The 22,138-nt window shown below is 30.7% G+C and overlaps 1 protein-coding gene across 3 annotated transcripts in view; it reads left to right on the plus strand.

Annotated features, from left to right (window-relative positions):
* Positions 1-22,138, plus strand: part of Syn1 (Syntrophin-like 1) — a 372,537-nt gene that overhangs the window by 338,424 nt on the left and 11,975 nt on the right. For all 3 annotated transcript variants that reach the window (XM_089179568.1, XM_015325465.2, XM_089179569.1), the window contains exon 6: positions 7,831-8,054. In XM_089179568.1, coding sequence (XP_089035694.1) covers positions 7,831-8,054 — 224 coding nt within the window. The remainder of the gene's footprint in view (positions 1-7,830; positions 8,055-22,138) is intronic.

The raw sequence follows: 22,138 nt of genomic DNA on the forward strand, positions 1-22,138 counted from the left end.
AAGGAAGGGGTAGGGTGTAGGATCAGGAATAGAGATAGAGACACAAGAGAACAGAGTTGGGTATGGATGGTTTAGGGGGATACTTTTGGGAAAGAGGGAGGGTGGGGGTGAATTGGGAAGTGGATATAGGAGCAACGCATCGGCACATCTTCCATCCATAACCTTCGATGGACCCTCTCTCGACGTGGCCGACCAAAGTGGATAGTGCATCAGCAATGCTAAGTAAACTGCGGCTGCATGGTGCTGAGGGGTGGTGAGGGTGAACCTGAGGATCGAGAGGTGGATCGAGAGACGATCGTACCCGAAGCATGCCAACGAGCAAACTCGACACTTCGTGTGCGTTTTGGATACCTCTGTGTTTATATCTATGTGTCTATGTGTGTGTATCTGTGGTTAAAGTATATCTCTGTATAAGATGAACGTAAGAGATAGTAACGTAAAGGTGTACGTGTTTGACCACCTATGCCAGTTATTATCCTTCCTACTAACTCTCTTTCTCTCTCTCTTTCGCGCGATCGAATCCCAAAAGGATTTCTTTCTCGAATATAAAATGGGGAATTTATCTATCTATCTATCTATCGTGAATCTTCTTTCGTCAATTTTTTTATTTTTTATTATTATATTATTATTTGTATATTATTATATGTTAAGTGACATAAAAAAGAAAAAAGAAATAAAGATCCGAACTATCGAACGACGATTAAAAATTTATTCACCATCTCGTCTCAGTTATCGCCTAAGTACGAATAAGAGGTGGTAGAAAAATTTGTCCACAATTTTTTTCTTGTTTTTTTTTTTTTTTTAATTTTTTCTTCTCAAAATCATCTCATCGAATTGCCTTCGTTTCGTACAATCTTTGGGAAGAAGGAGGCTGATGTCCTTCGTTATTATCGCCAACAAAATTGTCGATTGTGCAAATTTCAGTACGACGACTAGAGAAAGAATGAGGAAGCAAAAAAAAAAGAAAAAAAATATAGTGAAAAAAAGGAGAGAAGGGAGGGTGGTCAGAGGGAAAGGGTCTCTCACACTCTCACGCTCTCTTTCTCTCTCATTTTCTTTTTCTTTTCTTTTCGCTCGATAACTCCTCTGCGATTTGAACTTTTTCATGGACGATTCCTCTCTCTCTCTTTCTCTCTCGCTCTCGCTCTCTCTCTTTTTATTTATTTTTTTTTTCTATTTTTTTTTGATGGAAAAGACCATGCCCTCTCTCTCTCTCTTTCTATTTCTCTCTTTTCCTTCCCCTTTTTTTTTCTCCATCGTGAACTCGCGAATATCGTTAGGATCGTTTAGTTCCCAGGAGCTGTTCCGTTTAATATTCTTCTTCTTCTTCTCTTTTCGCCCGATCGCCTCCTCCTCAAGTTCGTAGATTGCGAGACGGGGGACTCGACTCTCTTTCGCTCGATTTCACGATTGTGCTCCTAAGCCGAAAGGAATCGTCAAGGTTTGGAAAAGGGACGGGCACCAATGACGCGACGAACCGTACGAATCGATGATAAAACGACGAAACGAGGACGATAACAACCGACTACAAAATCTATCACACCCCTATCCCCCATCACCATGCTCTTCGCTAACTCAACATCAATTATGTATCTTTTTTTTTCTTTTTTATTCAATTCCATTTGTTTATTACTTATAGTACGAAACTCGTTTCTAAATAAACTTATTTTTCAAAATATTATTTCCTTACTATTTCAACTCGTAGAATAATGTTCTTTCAAGATTTTGTCAATAATCCTTGGGACACCCGATATATGAAATATTGTTTGTAAAGAGTTGAAATATTTTATTATGTAATTTATATATTATATTTTATTAACAATGTCAGCATGTTATAAATATTATAATTATTTTAGAATTATACGCGTATTCATCTTTTTTATTTCATTCCATTAATCACTTTATCTTTCTTTTTTAAATAATAATAATAATAATAATAATAATAATAATAATAATAATAATAATAATACTAGCAGAGAGCGTTAAATATAAACTCCTTAATTTACTTTATCACCCCTTGCATTTCTCTCTTTCTTTTACTTCCTTTCTGTCACTGGTTTTATCTCCCTATTTTTTATTGTTTTATTTCCTTTTTCTTTCTGTATCGCTCGTATACTTAATGGGAGGGTCAACGACATCGTCCACATTTTAAACAATACAAATAATAATAATAATAATAATAACAATAATAACATTGTTTTTTCTATATCTCTTTCTTTATGTTCTTTTTCTTTTTTCTTTTTCCTTTTTTTTTTATCTTTTGACCAGACGTCGTGTATTATTTGGAAAATTGTGCTTCGAACATAGAAATATTTCATATGCATATGTACATACCAGCGAATAACACAGAATCGGAAATGTTCTACTATCTACTACTACTACTACTGCGAACCGTTATGTTACCTATATATAATATATTATTTTCTATTTCCATTGATCTATTTTCCAATACTATGGTATTTGTTTAATATATTCATAGTGGTGATCTAGCTAAAAGTGGCCCCTTTTAAATATAAAACGAAGTGGGAAATTTGGTGGGAGGGGGGAGTAAAAAGCAAGAAAATATCGATATGTAATATTTTTATTTCAAACCACCTCAAACCACCCTCTCTCCACCCTCTATCTCTTTTTTTTTTCTTTTTTCACAATTATATTAATTATTATAAAATTATAAATGTCATTTTTATCATTCAAACTTACTTTCATTGTGAATAAAATCGTATCAATGAAAGTGAAATCAACAACTGTAACATGGGGGGAGGGGGTTAAAATTAAATCTAGAATACGATATAACTATTTTCATAAAGTTTTTATTTTTATATATATATATATCTATCTCTATCTTTCTCTATTTACGTGTGAAATTTTGGTCCATTTTATCGACGATCTGGCAATTGCTCGAAAATAAACTAACTCGTATTTCCACGTTCCATATGTGTGTGTATATAATATCATCGTTGAATATTTTCAATTTTTATTTTAAACCTTAAACTCATTTTATACAAGAGTTCAAATAACTTTTATTTTATATGTTATTGTTACGTCCATAACTAATATTTATAATATTCTATCAATCTATAATATATATATTATAAATTCTAATATAAAATATTATCTAATAATTCCTATACAGTTTAATTAATTAACTACTCGAACAGATTGCAAAACAATCGATTTTTACGAACAATCGAGCCATTTATTTTAAAAGTAGCCTACCTCTCAATATTGAAGGGTTTGCGTTTAAATACAATTAAAAATATATATATATATATGATACTAATAAGTCATACTGCTTATGTGTTTCAAAAGGTGTATAAAATATAATATATGTGATTGAAAACATTTTGAAGCAACATAAATAACAAATTAATATTATATGTAATAAATAAGAAATTATTAATAAAACGTTTTAATTTTATCATATTTGTTCATTCTAGTGTAATTATTTTATTACTTCTAAACAGTGATGACTACGATAATTAAATTGTTCTGTAATGCAAGTAAAAAGTATTAAAATATTCAAATAATTATTAATTAATCGACAGGAGTATCTTTTGTTGTTTAAAAGCTCGTATGTACAGTCCTCTTCGAGATTTACCTTCAGACTGACACATTGTCATCTATCACAACTTTCTTTCATTAAATGCAGTTTATATGACATTTCGAATGTTGCGCATGTGTGCAATGGTAATAATATTCCTAATTAATAGAATTTAAGAATTAAACGTTCTAATTTTAATATATTTTTTATTCTAATGTAATTTTTATTATCCTACTGCTGTTTATAAGCAGCATTCACCCATCATACTTTCCTCAGATTTGTTTGATTACAAATGTAATAACTGATTGAACGTAAACCAGCCCCCCCCCACCCCCATACGATTTTACAATGTCACTAAAGTGCATATTTTCACACAAATCGATACCGAAAAATTCAAAGGAGACCGCGTAATCCCCGATTTTTAACGTAAAAGCTTCCCTTCGGTGTATACTTTCCTACTTTTCCCTACTCTCATTCTCTCTTTCTTTTATGTATATATATAATGTATATACATATACGCACAACTACTATCACCAATGGGGTTTCCTTTTCGATCCAGCCTACCTACGGAAGTTATGCAGCCTCACGAAGAGTTTTTTAATCTAGAGGCTAAAGTTTCCTATCCGACATCCTCGCTAGGAAAAACAACTTTGGATAAAAGTTCGGATGGGTCTCATATGTGAAGCAAAAGAAAGGGAGATAGAAAGAGAGAGAGAGAGAGAGAGAGAGAGAGAGAGAGATAGGAAGAGAGAGGACCTGTATCTAAGACTTACTTCAACCATTTTTTACGAACGGCACCAAAAAAATTCTGTTCGGTGGTACGAAAGAGAGGAAAATTTAATGTACTTTTTCGTAGTAGTCCTTCAAGGATTTATTCCCTTAAAAAAAAAAAAAAAAAAAAAAAAAAAAATAAGTCACGTTCAAAAAGTTTCATAAGTTTTCTTACTATTTTAACTAATAAATTATATTTCTGATCTCAATATTCATCTTTGCAAAGTTATAAATTATAGTTTGTATATATATATATATATATATATTTGTTTTTCTTTTGCAATATTATTATTAAATAATTAAAAAACAAAATTCCAAGATGATGGAAGAGGAGGGATGGAAGAAGAAAAAATTAAATAAAATGTAATATAATATGTAAGATAAGAAAAATAGAATAAGAAGAGGGTTGAAAATGTTGGCAAGGGGATCAAGACGAAAAGGGTAAACGACATTCCTTTGTACTCGAAGTTTGTACTATCTCTTTTTCTCTCTATTTCTCTCTCTCTTTCTTTCTCTTTTCCTATCTTTTTCTTTCCTGGACAGAGGAGCAATCGTCTAACGTTGATTCTCGTCGAATTTCCCGAGAGTTCTCGAGATGGAAGGATCGTGATTTAGGTCATCGGATCTTTCCATCGATTCCCCCTTATATTCTATGTTACTTGTTTTCTATCTCTTTTTATTCCACACGCCATACTTTCTCTTTATCTATCTATCTATCTATCTATCTATCTATCTATCTGTCTCTTTCTTTCTTGTCTCTACACTTCGATCAACATGTTTCGTTATACTCGCACGACATCACTGGATCTTTTCTTTTTATATACTTGGTTATTCGATAATAATCATTAATTCAATTTTTTTTTTATCCAAATAAATACTTCTTTAGAATCGGTGGTAATTTAAAAACAGATGAAACGATGAAACGGTGAAACGAAAGAATGAACAAATCTGATTACTTTAATTTAAACTTATATTTAATATGTAAAATCATTCTCAATTCTGTTTAATAAGCTGTTCTAAGGAAACTGTATATGTGTTTTCTTTTTGTATAAGAAATTTGTCGAATTACGATAAAAAGGAAGAGAGAGAGAGAGAGAAAAGAGATAATAGGAAAGAGTAGGAAAGGATGAGATAGAATCGTTGCTGAACCATCTGTTTCGAGCACGCTCGACCCTTCTCACCCTACCAAGATTTGCCCTATTATTCGGTCCATTATTAAGACCCGTTAGTCTCGGTCACTCGATTGTAGACGATGTGTGTAGGGAGAGGACCATTGAGAAAAGCTTGTTTCTATTTCGATGCACTTTATTCTATATTATAAGATTATTATTATATTCAACAAGGACCCACAAACGACGTTATAATAATAAACCACAAAAAAAATATATATATATATATCGTGATTTTAATGATGGACCAATTATGAATATATCTATTATGTTGAATTATTTTTATGATATAGATATATTTTAAGTGATATAATAAAAAAATTATTTATATAATAATAAAAGTAAATACACACATAAAAATAAAAATTAATAAACTATAAATATATATATATATATATATATTGTAGTTTTAATGATGGACCAATTATGAATATATCTACTATGTTGAATTATTTTTATGATATAGATATATTTTAAATGATATGACAAAACAATTATTTATATAATAATAATAATAATAATAATAATAATAATAAATACATAAAAATAAAGATTAATTATACAAAGTATTTTTTATCTATAAATTTTGTTATTTTTAATCTATCTATAAAAATTTGAGGTGTAATAATATTTTTGTTCCAACGAGAGATACTTGTAACTTGTACGATGAAACTATGAAACTATTTAAATTTATAAGACTATATTTAATTAAATAAATAATTAAAACAAAGAGAAAGTTATGATGAATTTTCAAATACCTCTGTTGCATACTATTGTTGCATACTATTAACGTAATAATTTAATTATGATATTGTAATACTCTTTCTCAACAAGATTATTAATTTTCCATTATTATTTTATTACTAAATGAATTCAATATTACAATGTGATAATAATTAGATTTGATATTCATTTAATTCTACGTCATTTACGAATATTCTCTAACATCAAATTCAAATCATCATTTACACGTTTTACAAAAATCATCTCCTCTCTCGATGTATACGAAAAACTTAAATGAGAATAAACAACAAGAAACGTAGTTTAAGTGAATGAGAAAAATGGAAATAGAGAAAGTGAATAACGTAAAAAAAAGAGATGTAAAAAACAGTTTATCGTTCGTTGACCGATCATCATCATCATCATCATCATCATCACTGTGCTTTATGCTAAAATATCTTTACGCATGGATTGTCGCGATCGAACACTGTCGTCCGCACGCAGTACGAAACGGAACGTGAAATACGTGGGCTAAAAAAAGGATCAAAAAAATTCCCATATACACACACACACAGTCACACATACTTACAGGGGAAAAAAGGACATAAAACCTGGGGGAAAAAAGAATTGAAAAAAAAGAAGGTGGACAAAAAAAATAAAAAAATTCCAGTACAGTTAGAATAGGAGGAAGCTAAAGTTCATGGAGGTGAAACTGCGGATTCGAAACGAGTAATTAAACCATCTCGTTGTGACCAACCGAATGGCCTGTACGTTTCATTTTGATGACTCTAGTGGAAAGGAGAATATGGGGGATGAAAAAAGAGAGACAGAGAGTGAAAGAGGGAATGAGGGAAAAAAATGAAAGAAGAGGATGATCACGAGAGTTGTAACTCCTGTCTGGCACAACGTAAACGCGCAATGTTTTCGACGGGACTGTCGGAATTTGACAGTTCGATTAATTCTCGATTCTGTGCCTCTGAAGTGCCGTGGTTTTTAGGGATACCGAATGAGAGATCGTTAACCTTGTCGCGAATTGTTAACGTTATCTATGAAAGAGAGGGAAAAACTGTGTGACGTTATCAAAGATATTTGTTTTTTTTTGTTTTTTTTTTTTTTTGATCAATCGATTTTACGACAGAAGTATTTCTATTTCCATTATTGTTTCTTTGCCTTTGCCTTTGCCTTTTATACTAACTTTTTACTTTTTTTAATTCTCCGATTGCAATTATTATTGATTTTTAATATTTTATAATTGAAATATTATTATCACATATGGTATAATATTAAAATTTTCATTTCAATTAATTAGAAATAAATATTAGTTTATAGTCAATTTAAAATCTTAAGTTTTAAAATTTATATTAAATGTATTATGTAATAATTAAATATCATTAAACATAATTAAATATAATTTTAAAAATATATTATATAAAAATATTAAATAAAATCTTAAGTTTTAAATGTATTATAAGATTTAATTTATTATTATCTAATTTCATTTATATTTTTGATTACTTAGAATTTTTCAAATAAATTATTTAATAATTGTAAAATATACACTTTGACTTTTCCTATTAATTATATTGAATTGATATTAATGATATACACGATATTGATATCTGTTAACAGAAAGGAAGTGCAAGCAGCGAGAGTAGCGAGGATGGGGCCGGAAGTAGTGCAAGTACTTCACGAGGTGTCGGAAGTGGATTCGCTTTGTCGACAGGTTGTGCAGGTGGATGGCGTAGCGTCTTTGGTGCGGTTTCAGGACGAGAATTAAGGCTTTACGAGTGTGCTCCATGGAGTCCTGAAGCTTGGGCATCACCCAGTATTACTTGTGCTCTTATAGCTACCAGGTAATTTATTATCATCATTATAATTAATAATTTTGTTAAATAACTTTCTGCATGTTAGATAACATTTCTCTAATTTTAATAATATTTACTTTTCAAAGAAGGTAACATATTATGAAAAATACCTTTTTTAAAAATTAACCAAATTACGACAATAAATAATTAATATAATTACAAATTTTAAACGAGTTATTCAATTAATATGAACTTCTTATCATCAAAATTCATTGTCAATAGAAAAAGAAACAATATTAATCGTATAAATAAAACAACGAATGTCAAATTAAAAACAATTATTAATTCTGTCATTCTATATCAACAAAATCAAATCTACAATCAATTGTTTTCCCATGAATAATATCATCATCATTGAAATAAATCTAGTCGAAATGTTTGGAGAGTCATCATTCGAAGACGTTTAACTTGAACTTCTTGTCTAACTGTCGTGTTAGATTTCAGGGTTTTGATCGTCGCGATTTCGATGACGTTGAAATAACGATTGTCTAGCATGTAATCGTAGGAATAGAATAGAATAGAATAGTAGTAGAAGGGTAGAAGTATCCTATGGGAGATAGTGATGTGCCTTGCAGAATGACGAGAGAGTGACATTTAGGGGTGGGAAAGAGATAGGAAGGAGAACAACGTTATGCATTCGTGTTCGTCAGTATGGCCAAGGGATTACCAATGAGGCACGTCGGATTACCGCAGTTAGCGGTGTTCGTTAGACCGCCATTTTAATTAAGACTATTATACATCCAATAATAGTAACAGTGGTAGTGGTATTAGTACTCTCTGCCAACAACTATAGTACCATTGCAACAAATGTTACGTGTACGAACGACGATATTTCGCTTCGACGCTTTCTCTATACCAGTAACACCCTCTCTACAACCCCCAACCCCGTCATACACCTCTCCTAAAGCACAACCTCTATTGAACTATTGCGTTAATTGATCGTCATCAAGTGAGTTCTCTCATATTGACCACGTATCACTTTCATCCGATTATTATTACATTTAACTTTGTTATGTATTTGTTAATCAATTCTTTTTCTTTTTTTCTTTATTTTTTTTTTTTGAGGATTCAACAAATAATCTAATTAAAAGTTATGATAATTATATTAAAGCTTTTAATTGGAATAATTTAAACAATAATCTACCACGCAAAACTAAATCTAATTATAAAAAATAATCAAATTGGTATTAGTATATTGACATTAATTGATGATGGATTGTGACTCTATAATAATTCTTAATCAACACACCTGATATATATATATATTACTGTATTATTAAAAATATTAATCATTAAAACAATACAAAAATAATTAATCAAAGAATAAAATGAAGATTATAAAATTGAGATTCATTGAACTAAACGTTCAAAAAAAAAAAAAATTAAAATAAAGACTTGTTTGAAAAATCGTATAAATACATAAATAATATTGACACATATTATATAACGATCGATCGAATAAAAATTTATCAAATAATAATATCAATTTAATAACACGAACATCCATTATATTACACGAGATATTAAGCTTTAAAAACGACACAGAAATAAGCAAAAAAAAAAAAAAACATAAAAAACCATGGAGAAAATAATACGAAGAGATTAAAAGATCAAAAAGTAAAACGTCCGATAAATACGTGGTGGGACTTTTCCTCTCACTTGGAAGGTTACTACTACGATCGCTTAGGTGTATCCAACCCTCTCGACTACCACCACCAACGTGTATACCAATGACTCAGGATTCTGTTTACACACGTCAACCCTTCCGTTCTCTAACAACAGAATACCGTCGTCGTTGCCACCGCTTCTGTTGTTATCGTCGTCATTGCTGGTGCTGTTGCTGCTGCTGCTGCTGATGTTGGTGAACCTACTACTACTTGCTGTTCAACTAGCTAGCATCAGACTACTACTACTACTATTACTTAATATGTACTACTACTATCTAACACAACCTTCTGAGAAGTAACGTTGTTGAAAGAGCCAAAGAGAAAAGCGATTAACCAAGTGGCTGATCATAATTAACGGCCTCTGACGTATTTCTAAGTGTTGGTTTATAAAACTTCGTTGGAAAAAAGTTCATACGTAGTTGGTCCACTTCAAAGTATGTTACAAAGTGTGTGTGTGTGTGTGTATATGTGTTTCCCCTCTTTCGTTTTCTTGTCAAGAAAAGTTCAATCTATCTTGTTTTACTTGAAATTTAGTGAGACGAGAAAAAGATTACTTAGATATAAACATCTTTTTTTTTTTTTAATAATCAACAGTTAAAACATATAGTTAGAAAAAATATATTTTTTTTAACAGACTTATATAAAAGTTTAAAGAAAAAAAGATGGGATACTTTTCAATGAATATGTAATGGTCGACTTAACGTGTTACAAAGTAATGTTGTTTTTCTACATTGTCAGAAATTATCAAATTCTTTTACAAATTAAATATAATATAATTAATCTGATTAATTCACGTAACTGATGTATTGAGTTGGCAATTAACTTTCTATACAAAAAAAATGAACTTTAAATTAAATAACTAAAAAATTTTAACATCAACAAAAGAATAACGAAACAAACATAACGCTATTTATTGGTGCAAGCCGAAATTACTTTCTTTGCCAATCCAATAAATAACTTTAACAATTTTATTTAAATCACCAACAATTTAATTCGTAAAACAAATTGTACATAGATACAAATGAACATAATCTTTTCTCGTTGCTAGGAAAACAATTTGTAACATTTAATATGTTCCATTTCGTACGTGCGTATATGTTCTACTAGAGGGAAGGTAGGTAGATGTTGAAGAGAAAAGAGCCTCGAGCACGTCGACGAAAGCTAGATAGGAGGGAACCGATTCTGGGTTAATTAATAGCAACTGATTAATCGTTAGAGCCAGGCTATTCTCGTCAAACAAACCTTCGAGCGAGGCTTCCAGCTCGTACGTGATCTGCAAATAGCATAGAAATAGAAAGAGCATTTTACTCTTACCATTCACGAAGATTATTCGAGAGGGTAAATTTCTCGTTCGTGTTCACGATTATTACCACCAATCTAACTAACTCTTTCCCTTCCCAACTCCCCTCAACTAACCACCACCACCACCACCACCACCACCACTAGTGCCCTTCAATCTCATAACCGAACAACATAAATCCTCCGTTCAGTGTTGATTCTGGTCAAAAGTGAAAATGTTCCTACTGACTTGTTCTATCGACTATCTCTCTCTTCATTAAATGTTACTGGAATGGAAGGAAAACGTAGAATACTATACTAGTTGTTGTGCTTCACGTTCGAATAGGCAAAGCTAGACACATTGTACGACTACAGCATTCGGAATGCTTTGGAACGTGATCGTCGATAGTAGTAGATTCTCAATTCTAAGGGTTCTCTGTTCAATAGGAAACAACATTAGGACAACTGATCTAGCAGGTTAAACATACGTGATATATGTAAAGACTACGGTAAAAGGAAATATTGATAATCATTCGTTAGAAATTTGATCGAACTAATTTCTATTGCATTTTGTTTGAAAATTTATTCGTCATACTTTTCCTCAAGAAAAAAGGTGTCTATACGTATAGAGTTTTTAAGATCACACTGTATGAATAAGAAAGTTCTTACGTTTTTAATTTAATACGAAATTAGAATGAAATAAAATCGAATCAAATGAAATTTATTATTACTTCAATATAATATAAACAATTTCGTAACAATTAACCCTTTGAGTGGTGAATACTTTTAACTATAATGTTTTGTAGAAATGGAATAATTGATTATTAACCAGAGATTCTAATTATAAATTATAATCAATAATTAAAGTTTTTGTTTCTGAATAGAATTTAATTAATTAATTATGAACATTACATTATTTTACATTAATATTAACAAACACGTGTACGCGTCGATAGACCACTCTGGTAATTTTTACCAAACATATATATGTGTCCATAGCATTCTAAGGGTTAATTTATCGTTATTATAGTTTTATCATTGAAAATTACTATAAAAAATAACAAATGATAATTAATATTTTCCACATGACGCGTATAATTCATCGATAACAATTAACCAGTGTTAAATGAGTGAACACTTCTTTTTTTTTTGAGGAATAATAATTCGAACAAATTTTTAACGAAGTAATAGTTTAAACATTAAATTAGGTCAATACACGTTCGTTATAACGCAGGAATTTTTCATTATATAATATTTCACTTTTATTAACGAACGAGGGAAAGATCTATTTGACCTCGCGTTTAATGAAGACATCAGATAGCAAGAAAATTCGATTAAATCCGCTCCCGCGCTATCCTCTTCCGGTTCGAATTACCTTGAGCCTCGGTTCGAGCCCTTCCATCTCGTCCTTCCTATGATAGGTATACCTGCAGCTTAATAGAGCTTCGTTACCGCTATCGTTTCGAGTTTCCGCTCGTTGCAAAGAAAGAAAGAAACAGATAGAGAGAGAGAGAGAGAGAAAAAAACAAAAAACAAAGTAAAAAGAAAAAAAAGGGGGTGGAAAAAAACTAGAAGAGGAAAGAAAATGCTTGAAATCTCGGTATTAAGTGACTATCGAGAACGGTAAAGGTCCCTTTTCTATTCTCTCGTTACCAACGTGATTCCATTTGCTATCTCTTACTAAATTTATTTTCGATCGAGTTTTAATCTCCGATTTGACGGATTTACGATACATTGGATAAAGAAATAAATCGATAATTAATCCCGAAATTCTTTGTTTTCTTCTCAATGCTCGAGGGATATAAAATAATATTTATTCAATTATTGAACAATTATTTTCAATAGTTTAAGAGAATATTTTTAATTAAATATAAATATTAAATAATATAAAGAAAAATAAATATAATTAATATTCGAGTTGGTTCAACCAAAAAAAAAAAAAATAAAAACATAATTATATTTGAGAAAAAATTTAATAAACTATTATTAAATTAAAACATCAATTTATATTATAAATAATATAAAAAAAAGAGATTTCAGTACGAACTACATTGTATGAAATTTAACATTCTTTCTGCACAATTGACAATGATTAACAACAATATATAAACAATAAATATAGGAAGAAAAATTTATCTTCATAACAAGATTCAAAAATGAATTCTAAATAAATCAGATTTTACCTTAAACCCCTCCGTGCCAGTGTTGTAAAATAAAAATAATATAAGACAATCTATGAGAGGAAGAGGTTGGATAGAGGGGTTGGGAGGTGTGGGGGACCGAGGGCAAAGGAGGATTATGAGGGTGGATAGAAGGAACGAGCGTAAAAATTGCTGGTAGATAAGGGTGCTAAGGGCGCCATTCGTCTACATCGTGGCTGACAGGGACGATAAAGTTTCTTTCACAGCGAACCTCTGCACTAGCTTAACGTGCTTTCTCAAGGACGATCTCCAAGAATGTTCTAACCTCGAAGATGGATATCGCTTAGAATGGCCGACGAATTTGGCGTTGGTTCGTCAGCGATAAGCAACTCACGTAATTTCATTTTCATTGATATTAATCTCGTATTTTCAAATAATATTAATTATCTATTAACTACAATCAAGCTTGATATTAATCTTAATTATATATATATATATATATATATATATATATATATATATATGTGTGTATATATTTTTTTGAAATCTATTATCAACGAGTAATTCAATGTTCGATTTCATCGCTACTGACCACGAACATACCACGTAATAAAAATAAAAAAAATGCATTTATTAATTGCATTATTAATTAAATGAATTTAACCGATGAAACAAGAAAACCTACCCTGAACTAATAAAACATACAACAAAATATACAATTTTCATGAGTTACTCCTAAAAAGGAATTACTCATGTGCTTGTCGATAATTTATTAAAATAATTACAACCAGTAGCTCGTGCCGATTCGGACCTTTCATCCTCGATATGATTGAGGACCGGAGGGACTTTAAATTTGTTGACTCACTCGTTACCAACCGTTATATAACATACATGTGACATTTTAAAATTAAAATAACACATATACGAAACATGAACAGTTGGCATTAGAAGTTCTGCGGTGGCTCCAAAACACTCCTACTTCATAGCAAGTATTGAAGTCTGATGACCACAGAGTTCCTTGATTTACTTTTGAAGGAGAACCATCGAAGAATTCATCTAACATCTTTGAAAGGAAGAAAATCCATGGTTATATCTGTAAAATAAAATAAAACAAATTAATAAGTTATCAGGAATATTATCAAAAATTATATAAAATAAAATCAAATAAAATGTAAATACAAATGACTACTTACAATGCATTCCAATGAGATGCAGCTCTATTGCACCATGGCGATGCACCTCGCGTGAATCTAAAAACGCGGTTTATACGAAAATAAGAAACTATAGATGAGTTTCTTATCACGAAACCGAAATTTGATTATACGACGAACAACACTGACTTTATAATTCGCGTTTGATTTTAATTTATTATTCGCTCGATCACTGATTCTACAACTAATTCAAAGACTGCATTGCACGCAGTTTGATGATACCACCATAAACACTGTACATATTGCTTCGCGCACGATTGCAATCTGAAACAGAAATAAAAAACAATACAATTAATATCATTACTATTACAGAAAAGTATTAAAATTTTTGAGGAATTATTTAATACAAATATATACTCACTTTGATGAATGCACGATGAATGCACGATGGGTCTCCTACCCTTACGATGACGATGAGCACACACATTTAAACCAAATAAAAGAAACTAACGGAGTTTCTTTACCCGAAAAAACGAAATATTTATATACGGCGTACAACACTGATTCTACTCTCCGACTTCTTTGAATTTTGTTTTAACGATGCAACACACGATTACATCATTGCCTACGCGCTCGATTGCAATGGTGTTCTGAAATAGAAAAAGAAAAAGAACAATTAATATCATTGTCGTAATAAAAATCGATTGAAATTATCATAGAAATGTATGATAGGAAAATATACTCACTTTTAATCTTCGTTGATGACTGCAGGATGGGTATCCTACCCTTAGGATGACGATGCATAAAATAAAATTAAATAAACAATCTGAAACATACTAAAGATTATATTATAATATTTCTTGTAAATCATTTCTGAAGGCAGGACACACATTAAAATATTTTATTAAATATATTCAATGGTAAATAGAAAGAAATAATTTAATAATCTATGATAATTGACATAATTAAAAGTTAAAGTTATTAAATATTTAAGAAATTTATCAAAGTATTCAACTATTTGCTTACTAAATTTCATACCAAGTATGTAATGTAAGTAAAAATATTAATTAAAAATCTTTAAAGTTGTCTAAATAAAACAGTAATTGTATCAGCAAACTCAATAAAGAGTAACATAAAAAATAAACCAGATTTTATACCATTCTATGCAATGAAAAACTTATTAAACTATTAAAATCAAAACGATAACGTTAGAAATAAAATAATTCAATAATTTAATACGCTTTATTTTTGTTCATGTTGTCTCGTCGAAAGATAGATGACGAATACGAAATACGTTACTACGTAACCTTGGTAAAGGAGACTTCGGGAGTGTCGAACTTAGCTCGGCTATTATACCTATGTTTTCGGCTGTTTACGTTTTGTCGTCGTCTCGAGAAATACTTGAAAATATACATACACATTTATAATAGCCTGTGTGTCTAGTGTATTGTTTTCCTATTCTTCATCTCTCTCTCTCACTCCTTCTCTCTCACCCGTATCGTTTTGTTTCGTTTAGTTTCGTAGTTATATTTCTTTTGTATTATCAGCATCGAACGTTCACAGAGCCATCAATTTGGATTAACGTGCGCTCAGTGCGAGCTTTCAAACCACTGTCGCCATTTGCTCGATTGTTATAGATTTACAAACGTAGCCGTTCTTCTCTCGATTCTAAACGATAAATTCACAACGACATGTGACAAAAACGAATACAAAGAAAAGAGATAGAAAAAAGGGTTTTTAAGGATTATATATATATATATATGAAGAATACATCTATATTTAATTATATGATTTCATTCGAGAATAAAAATTCAATAAAAATTCATTGAAGTTAACAACAGAAGAAAAGAAAACTAAATCTTTTACAAAAAAAAAGCAAAAAAAATACAATAACTATGAAGTGTAAATTAGCGCAAAAAAAAAGCAATAAAGGGTAGTTCATTATACTTTTATATTTTTTATATATATAATTATTTTACCAACTATCGAAAGAAGAAGGAAAAAAAGTGTCGAGTTGGCGAATTTAATAAGGAAAAAAATAAAAAATAAAAAGAACATCAATTGCAAGCTAAGAATTCTATATGCAAGTTCTCTTTCTCTCTTTTTTTTTTTTTTTTTGGAGAAAAAGAGGAAGATGAAGAATAATAAAAATAAAAATAAAAATAAAAATAAGAATAAGAATGTTGTACCATCGTCAACGATATTTTTCCTTTTTTTATTTTATTCGTTCGGAAGGAAACTCAAAGATTGCGTAAGAAAATGTGTCTCGAGGAAAAGAAGGAAAAAGAAATATTTTTCAACGGCAGTCATAATTTATCGAATCTTCGCTGGCACGGAAAATCCAATGAAGGTAGGTGGGGTGGTAAAAAAAGAGAAAACGAAAAAAAAAAAGAAACGAAAGAACGAACGAATTCGAATTCAACGTTGAAATAAACGAACGAACAAATGAACGAACGAACGAACGAACGAACGAATGAACTATTGCAACTCATTCGCAAAATTTGTCCACTTGCAAAGTGTATTGATTAACTCACGATATTTTTGGATAATCTCAAATGTAAAATTTAGATATTAAATACAACTTGTAAGAAAGAGAGTGTCACTTTCTGTCAATATAAAAATATGAAGTAAAACATAAACGGAACTATTATTTTACGTTTGAATATTTTAATTAATACTACGTTTCATATGTTGGTTTTTTTTTTTATTTCTTCGTGACTTCGTATTAAATAAAATCAATTTATCGTTGATAATTTTGTTAGGAGGATAAACGATTTATTTTCAATTTATTTTCTTTTATTCGGTGCCAAAAAGAAAAAATGCCTAAATCCTTTTCCATGAAATAAATTTTAAACCAATATAGTATTTATACCTATGTGTTCTTATATTTATATTATATTGCAAAATGTAATAAAAATAGAAATTATATTTAGTAATTAAACACATCGACTAAAATAAGAACGAACTAACGAAAAAAAAAAAGAAAAAAAAACACACAGAAACAAGAATAAAATCAATTTTAAAGATAACGCAAAAAGAAATGAAAATAAAATTTCTTGCCGTACAGCAGCAGTATTTAAAGTCCAACACGACTGATTAATTCTATTTCAGGATTTTTCAGGTTCCATTCGAATCCATTCGAGTGATTTTAACTCGTTATCCAGTTTTTTCTCTCCCCCCCCCTCCCCATTTTATTATTTTTTTTATCTTTCTTTCTTTCTTTCTTCCTTTTTTCGAAGATCTATACTTGTGTGAGTTTTATATATATATATATATTTTTTTTTCTTTTGTTTTTTATTTTTTTAACAGGATAAAGTTTAAACACTCGCGAAGCTTTCGGACTAATCCTCAGAATAATCGATAATCGTTATCGTTACAATACTAACCTCCAGTTTTTTCACGCGCACACACACACACATACTAACGAATAGGAACACACGCACTCGGATTCGAATTCTTGGACTATATATATATATAATACATAAATAAATTACAAGTGTGTTCCGTGCGAATTCTCCTATCGATTTTTATTTCTTCTTTTTCTATTTTCTTTTTCTTTTTCTTTTTTTTTTTTTTCGTTTTCTTTGCATCAAACGTTTTTACCTTCGTAGAAAAGAAAAAGAAATCTAGAGGAAGACGAACGATGGTGAGAAATAACGTTAGAGGTTGTTCCTGTATCCCCTTTGCTTTCTCTCTCTCTCTCTCTCTCTCTCTCTCTCTCTCTCTCTCTCTAATTTTGTTTTTTTATAAACCTTTTCATCTTTTTTCTTTTCCTATTCTAGTCTTTTGAGCTTTTTTACCTTATCTCATCATATAAGATTTTGTAGCGGTAATAGGAGAATTATTATAGAGGTAAAGTTTATAGAAGCTGCTTTGAGTTTGGCTTGTTATAATCAAAGAGAGAGAGAGAGAGAGAGAGAGAGAGAGAGAGAGAGAAAGAGAGGGAGAGTGAGATAGAACTAAGGTTGGAATATTTCATTTCATTATCTTTTAATATTGAATAATTCAAATTTGAGATTAATGTTGATTTATTAAACTAATAATATTTTCACATAACCGAATATATTTCATTTATTTTTTATTCCTATTATTTATTTATTTTATTTTAATCTCGTTGCTCTACTTTTTAATTTTTCTGTTTTTTTTTCTTTTTATTATTTATTTATTTATTTATTTTTTCATTTTTTTTTTTTAATACATTTTCATGCTCATTTTTACCTCATGCTTCTTTAATTTTTAATATTCTCTCTCTTTCTCTTTCTCTCTCGACATTTCGTTATATTAATATAAAAAAAAAAAAAATATGAAAATTTAGGAAAAATTAGCGAATGAAGAAGTTTTGATAATAATCAAATTATGAAATCGTACTAATTAAAACTCTGACGGGTATCGCGGTCATTAATTATTATCGAAAGTGTCTATGATAGTTTACAGTTCGAGATACGTGCTTTAGAAATAATATTTTCCTGACGAATTTCAGAATTTTCTCAGTTCCCATCTCAACTTTATCTTTTATCAGGATGATATTTATTCTCGTATGCATCAGTCACGAAATAAAACACGCATGGTAGTAATATCACACTAGAATCTCCAATTTCACCCTACCGAGATTTAAAATATAATATTTTCCTTTTTGCAAATCCACGAAGTAGAAGAATAAGGGAGAATATAATAGGGCTGTACTTATTTATCGTTTTTCAAATATATTTTTTGTCGAAAGATGGAAAATATTTCGAAAAAAAATTCGAATATCATAATAACGAAAAATGATATTAAATTTAAAAAATATAAAAACATGTATTTTTTGTTTTGGTTTTTTTTTTGTGTTTCTTTCAATTTCAATTTCAATTTGTATAGTTTAAATCTGACCAGAAAGATAATAAAATAATAATAATAATAATAATAATAAAATAATTAAATGATTAATCATTCGTTAAAGATTATCGTGATAAATGTATGCATGCTCGAATGAATCACGTACGATGTGCCAACGAGAAAATAACAAATTTCAAATCAACCTTCTAAACGAAGTCTCAAGTAATCACGAGAGTTGATTGATCACAGTTTTACCGAGCTTAAGTCTATTTTAATTTTAAATTTTAAGAAAGATCTATGAAAAGTGACGTAATTTATCTCTCCCTGTCTCTATACAATGAACTCTCTTTATATTGTCTCTAAGGTCCAAAAAAATGCCACTTTAAAAGATAAAAAACAAAAACCAAAAAAAGAACAAGAAGACGCGTTAGAAATAAGCTAATCAATTTTCACAAAATAAACGATTATTTTTGAATTAAAAATAAATGTACATATATGTATATATATATATATATGAGTCTAAAAAAGAATATAGATACAAGATTATGAACGCATATGTGCGTCCGTATAATACTAACTGTTATGACGAAAAAATGAATGTAATTTTCATCACTTACTTGAACATTCAAACACATATATACTCAACACGATATACCCAACACTTACAACTTTAATAGTTTTCAATAACTTCCAGTTCCAGTTTCAACTTCATCCTTCTTTGGAAAATCTGAAAAAAGTAGGATGTAAAAAAGTGACATAAAGTACAGCGGATGGGAGTAAAAGTGAGGTTTTAAAAAATAAGTGCATCTAGAAGAAGATATTTCCTTTCGAAGGGGTCCATACAAGGAAGGGCCCGAACCCAATACTACTCGAAAAAGTACGAAAAGCTTCGACTTTGCAAAAGTTAGACTAAGAGACAAACCAGAAGTGATACGGCTGTCTTCAGTGAAACGTTTCCTTCCCCAGCTTTAGGATAGAAGAAACGGGAACGGGGAAACTCTGAAGAAAAAGTTTCTCTCTCACACAAACCACTCCCCCGTTCTACCCTCGTCCTACCTAACTTCCCTCTTCAAGCCCTCCAACCACCAAACCGTGAAGTCTCGGCTTATGCTTACGGAGGAGCATCCATTCTCGTTTAACGTCTTTATTTACCGACCCCGGAATTCTTTTTCTTCCACCACTTTTTTCTACTCTTCTTTTTTTTTCTTCCTTTTTTCTTCCCTCCACACCCCGCCCCATCCCCCTCACTCTCTTTTCCTTTCTTTCGTACTCGAAGTTGTCCATTCGATAGCCGGGCGTCGTATCGACACAAGGTGAAAAATTAGCGAACGAATAAGAGACAAGATTCTACGAAGGGATTTTATTTTCTAAAACGAAATAAACGCGTTTGGTTACTGAATGTGTTTATTCGATACTTTTATCGATCTTTTTCTTTTTTTTTTTTTTTGTTCAAAGCAAATTTATTTCTATTCTTTTATTATTAACTATTTACTAGCGATTCCTTTTGTTTTTTTTTTTGGTTTTGTACTAGTTACAATTACTATTGGTTTTTAATTAAATATTCGTTGTTTGTTAAAAGTTGTAAAATTTTTGTATCAAAGAAATAATTCTGATAAAAATACATACCCATGTATAATCTCTAAAAACACTAATATTTCATATTTATGATCAAGATTTTCGATAAACATTAATGCAAAGCAATCCATCAAAACTATTCCTTTCAAAAACACACAACATCAAATTGTTAAAAATATGATGCTAGAGATATATTTATAACCAGAGAAAATTTCAAAGAAAATTCACACTTTCTAATTTTTTTGTTGTATACCTTTATCTGGATATTTCTTCACCCCTAATTCTAAAAGGTTGAAGAACGAAAGAAGGCGTTACGAAGTATCGTACGAGAGTTTTCTTATGGCACGAATCGTAAGAAGAAAGCTAGAAATAAAAATAAACCAAAAAGGAGGAGCAGAATGGGTGGGTGGCGAGGTTGAGTATGCAGGTTAGAGGGCTGAGTTGGTAGGAGAAAGATAAAAAGATAGAAAGATAGAAAGAACGAATAACGGTTTTATTGGTTGGGATCCAGAGGGAACTAGCTCGAAACTTGATCGCACCCGGAGGAGCTCGTACGTCAGCAACGTGACGTAACACTCGCGAGCGGATATTCATACGCGAGGAATGGCTGGGGTGTTTCGATCCTGTCGGTGGTTTCGTTGGCTTGATACGAGGGGTTAGTTGGTAGAACGAGGGTAGCTAGATGCCACATCGAAGCCCAATGCGACCGTTAGCCGGAGTCGAATTCAACGACGATCCCGTATTTTCCCACACCGATTTTTATTTCACCCCCGAAACGTTGTAAATATCCCGCCTCACCCTTTCTCTTTTGCCTACCCCGTTACCTAACCCCCCCCCTCCTCCCTTTTTTTTCTTTCCACCCACGTTGTTTCTTTTCCTTTTTTCTTCTTTTACCTCCGTGCCGCGCTGCGCGTGTACGTGAGCTTTTTTTCTTTGCCCTATATTTTGGTTTTTTCCCCGTCGTTGTTTGTTTGTTTGGTTCTTTTTTTTTTTGTTTTTTTTTTGTTTTGTATTTTTATTTTTTTGTTTTTTACTCTCTTGGACCCTTTCCGTTGTCACGACTCACCGAAATCCCTATAAATCCGTGTCGCCCGACCGATACGCGATGCCACCACTACTGCTCTCTTGTTCGGTGTTACGTGAAAGTTGGGACCTAGAGATATATATTTTTTTTTCTTTTCTTTAGCTTGTTTATTTTGGGGTTTTACCTCCAATCTCTTTCGTTTCATTTTTATCTTTATTTTGCTTTCTTGCGTATATACGTGTGCAAAGTCTTTTTCTCTTTATCTTTATCCTTTATCCTTTCTCTGTTTCTACCGTTCTTTTTGAAGTTTTCAAAAAGTTTATGACGCATGCATGGTTACCGTTGAATATCGATTATCGTTTGAAAAGAAAGAGAGAGAGAGAGAGAAAGACAAGATTTTGTTCAAAAGTATAGATATTTA

Source organism: Polistes dominula, unplaced genomic scaffold (assembly GCF_049000335.1).
Source record: "Polistes dominula isolate Pdom_NZ unplaced genomic scaffold, Pdom_raw_medaka contig_27, whole genome shotgun sequence".
Classification (NCBI taxonomy): domain Eukaryota; kingdom Metazoa; phylum Arthropoda; class Insecta; order Hymenoptera; family Vespidae; genus Polistes; species Polistes dominula.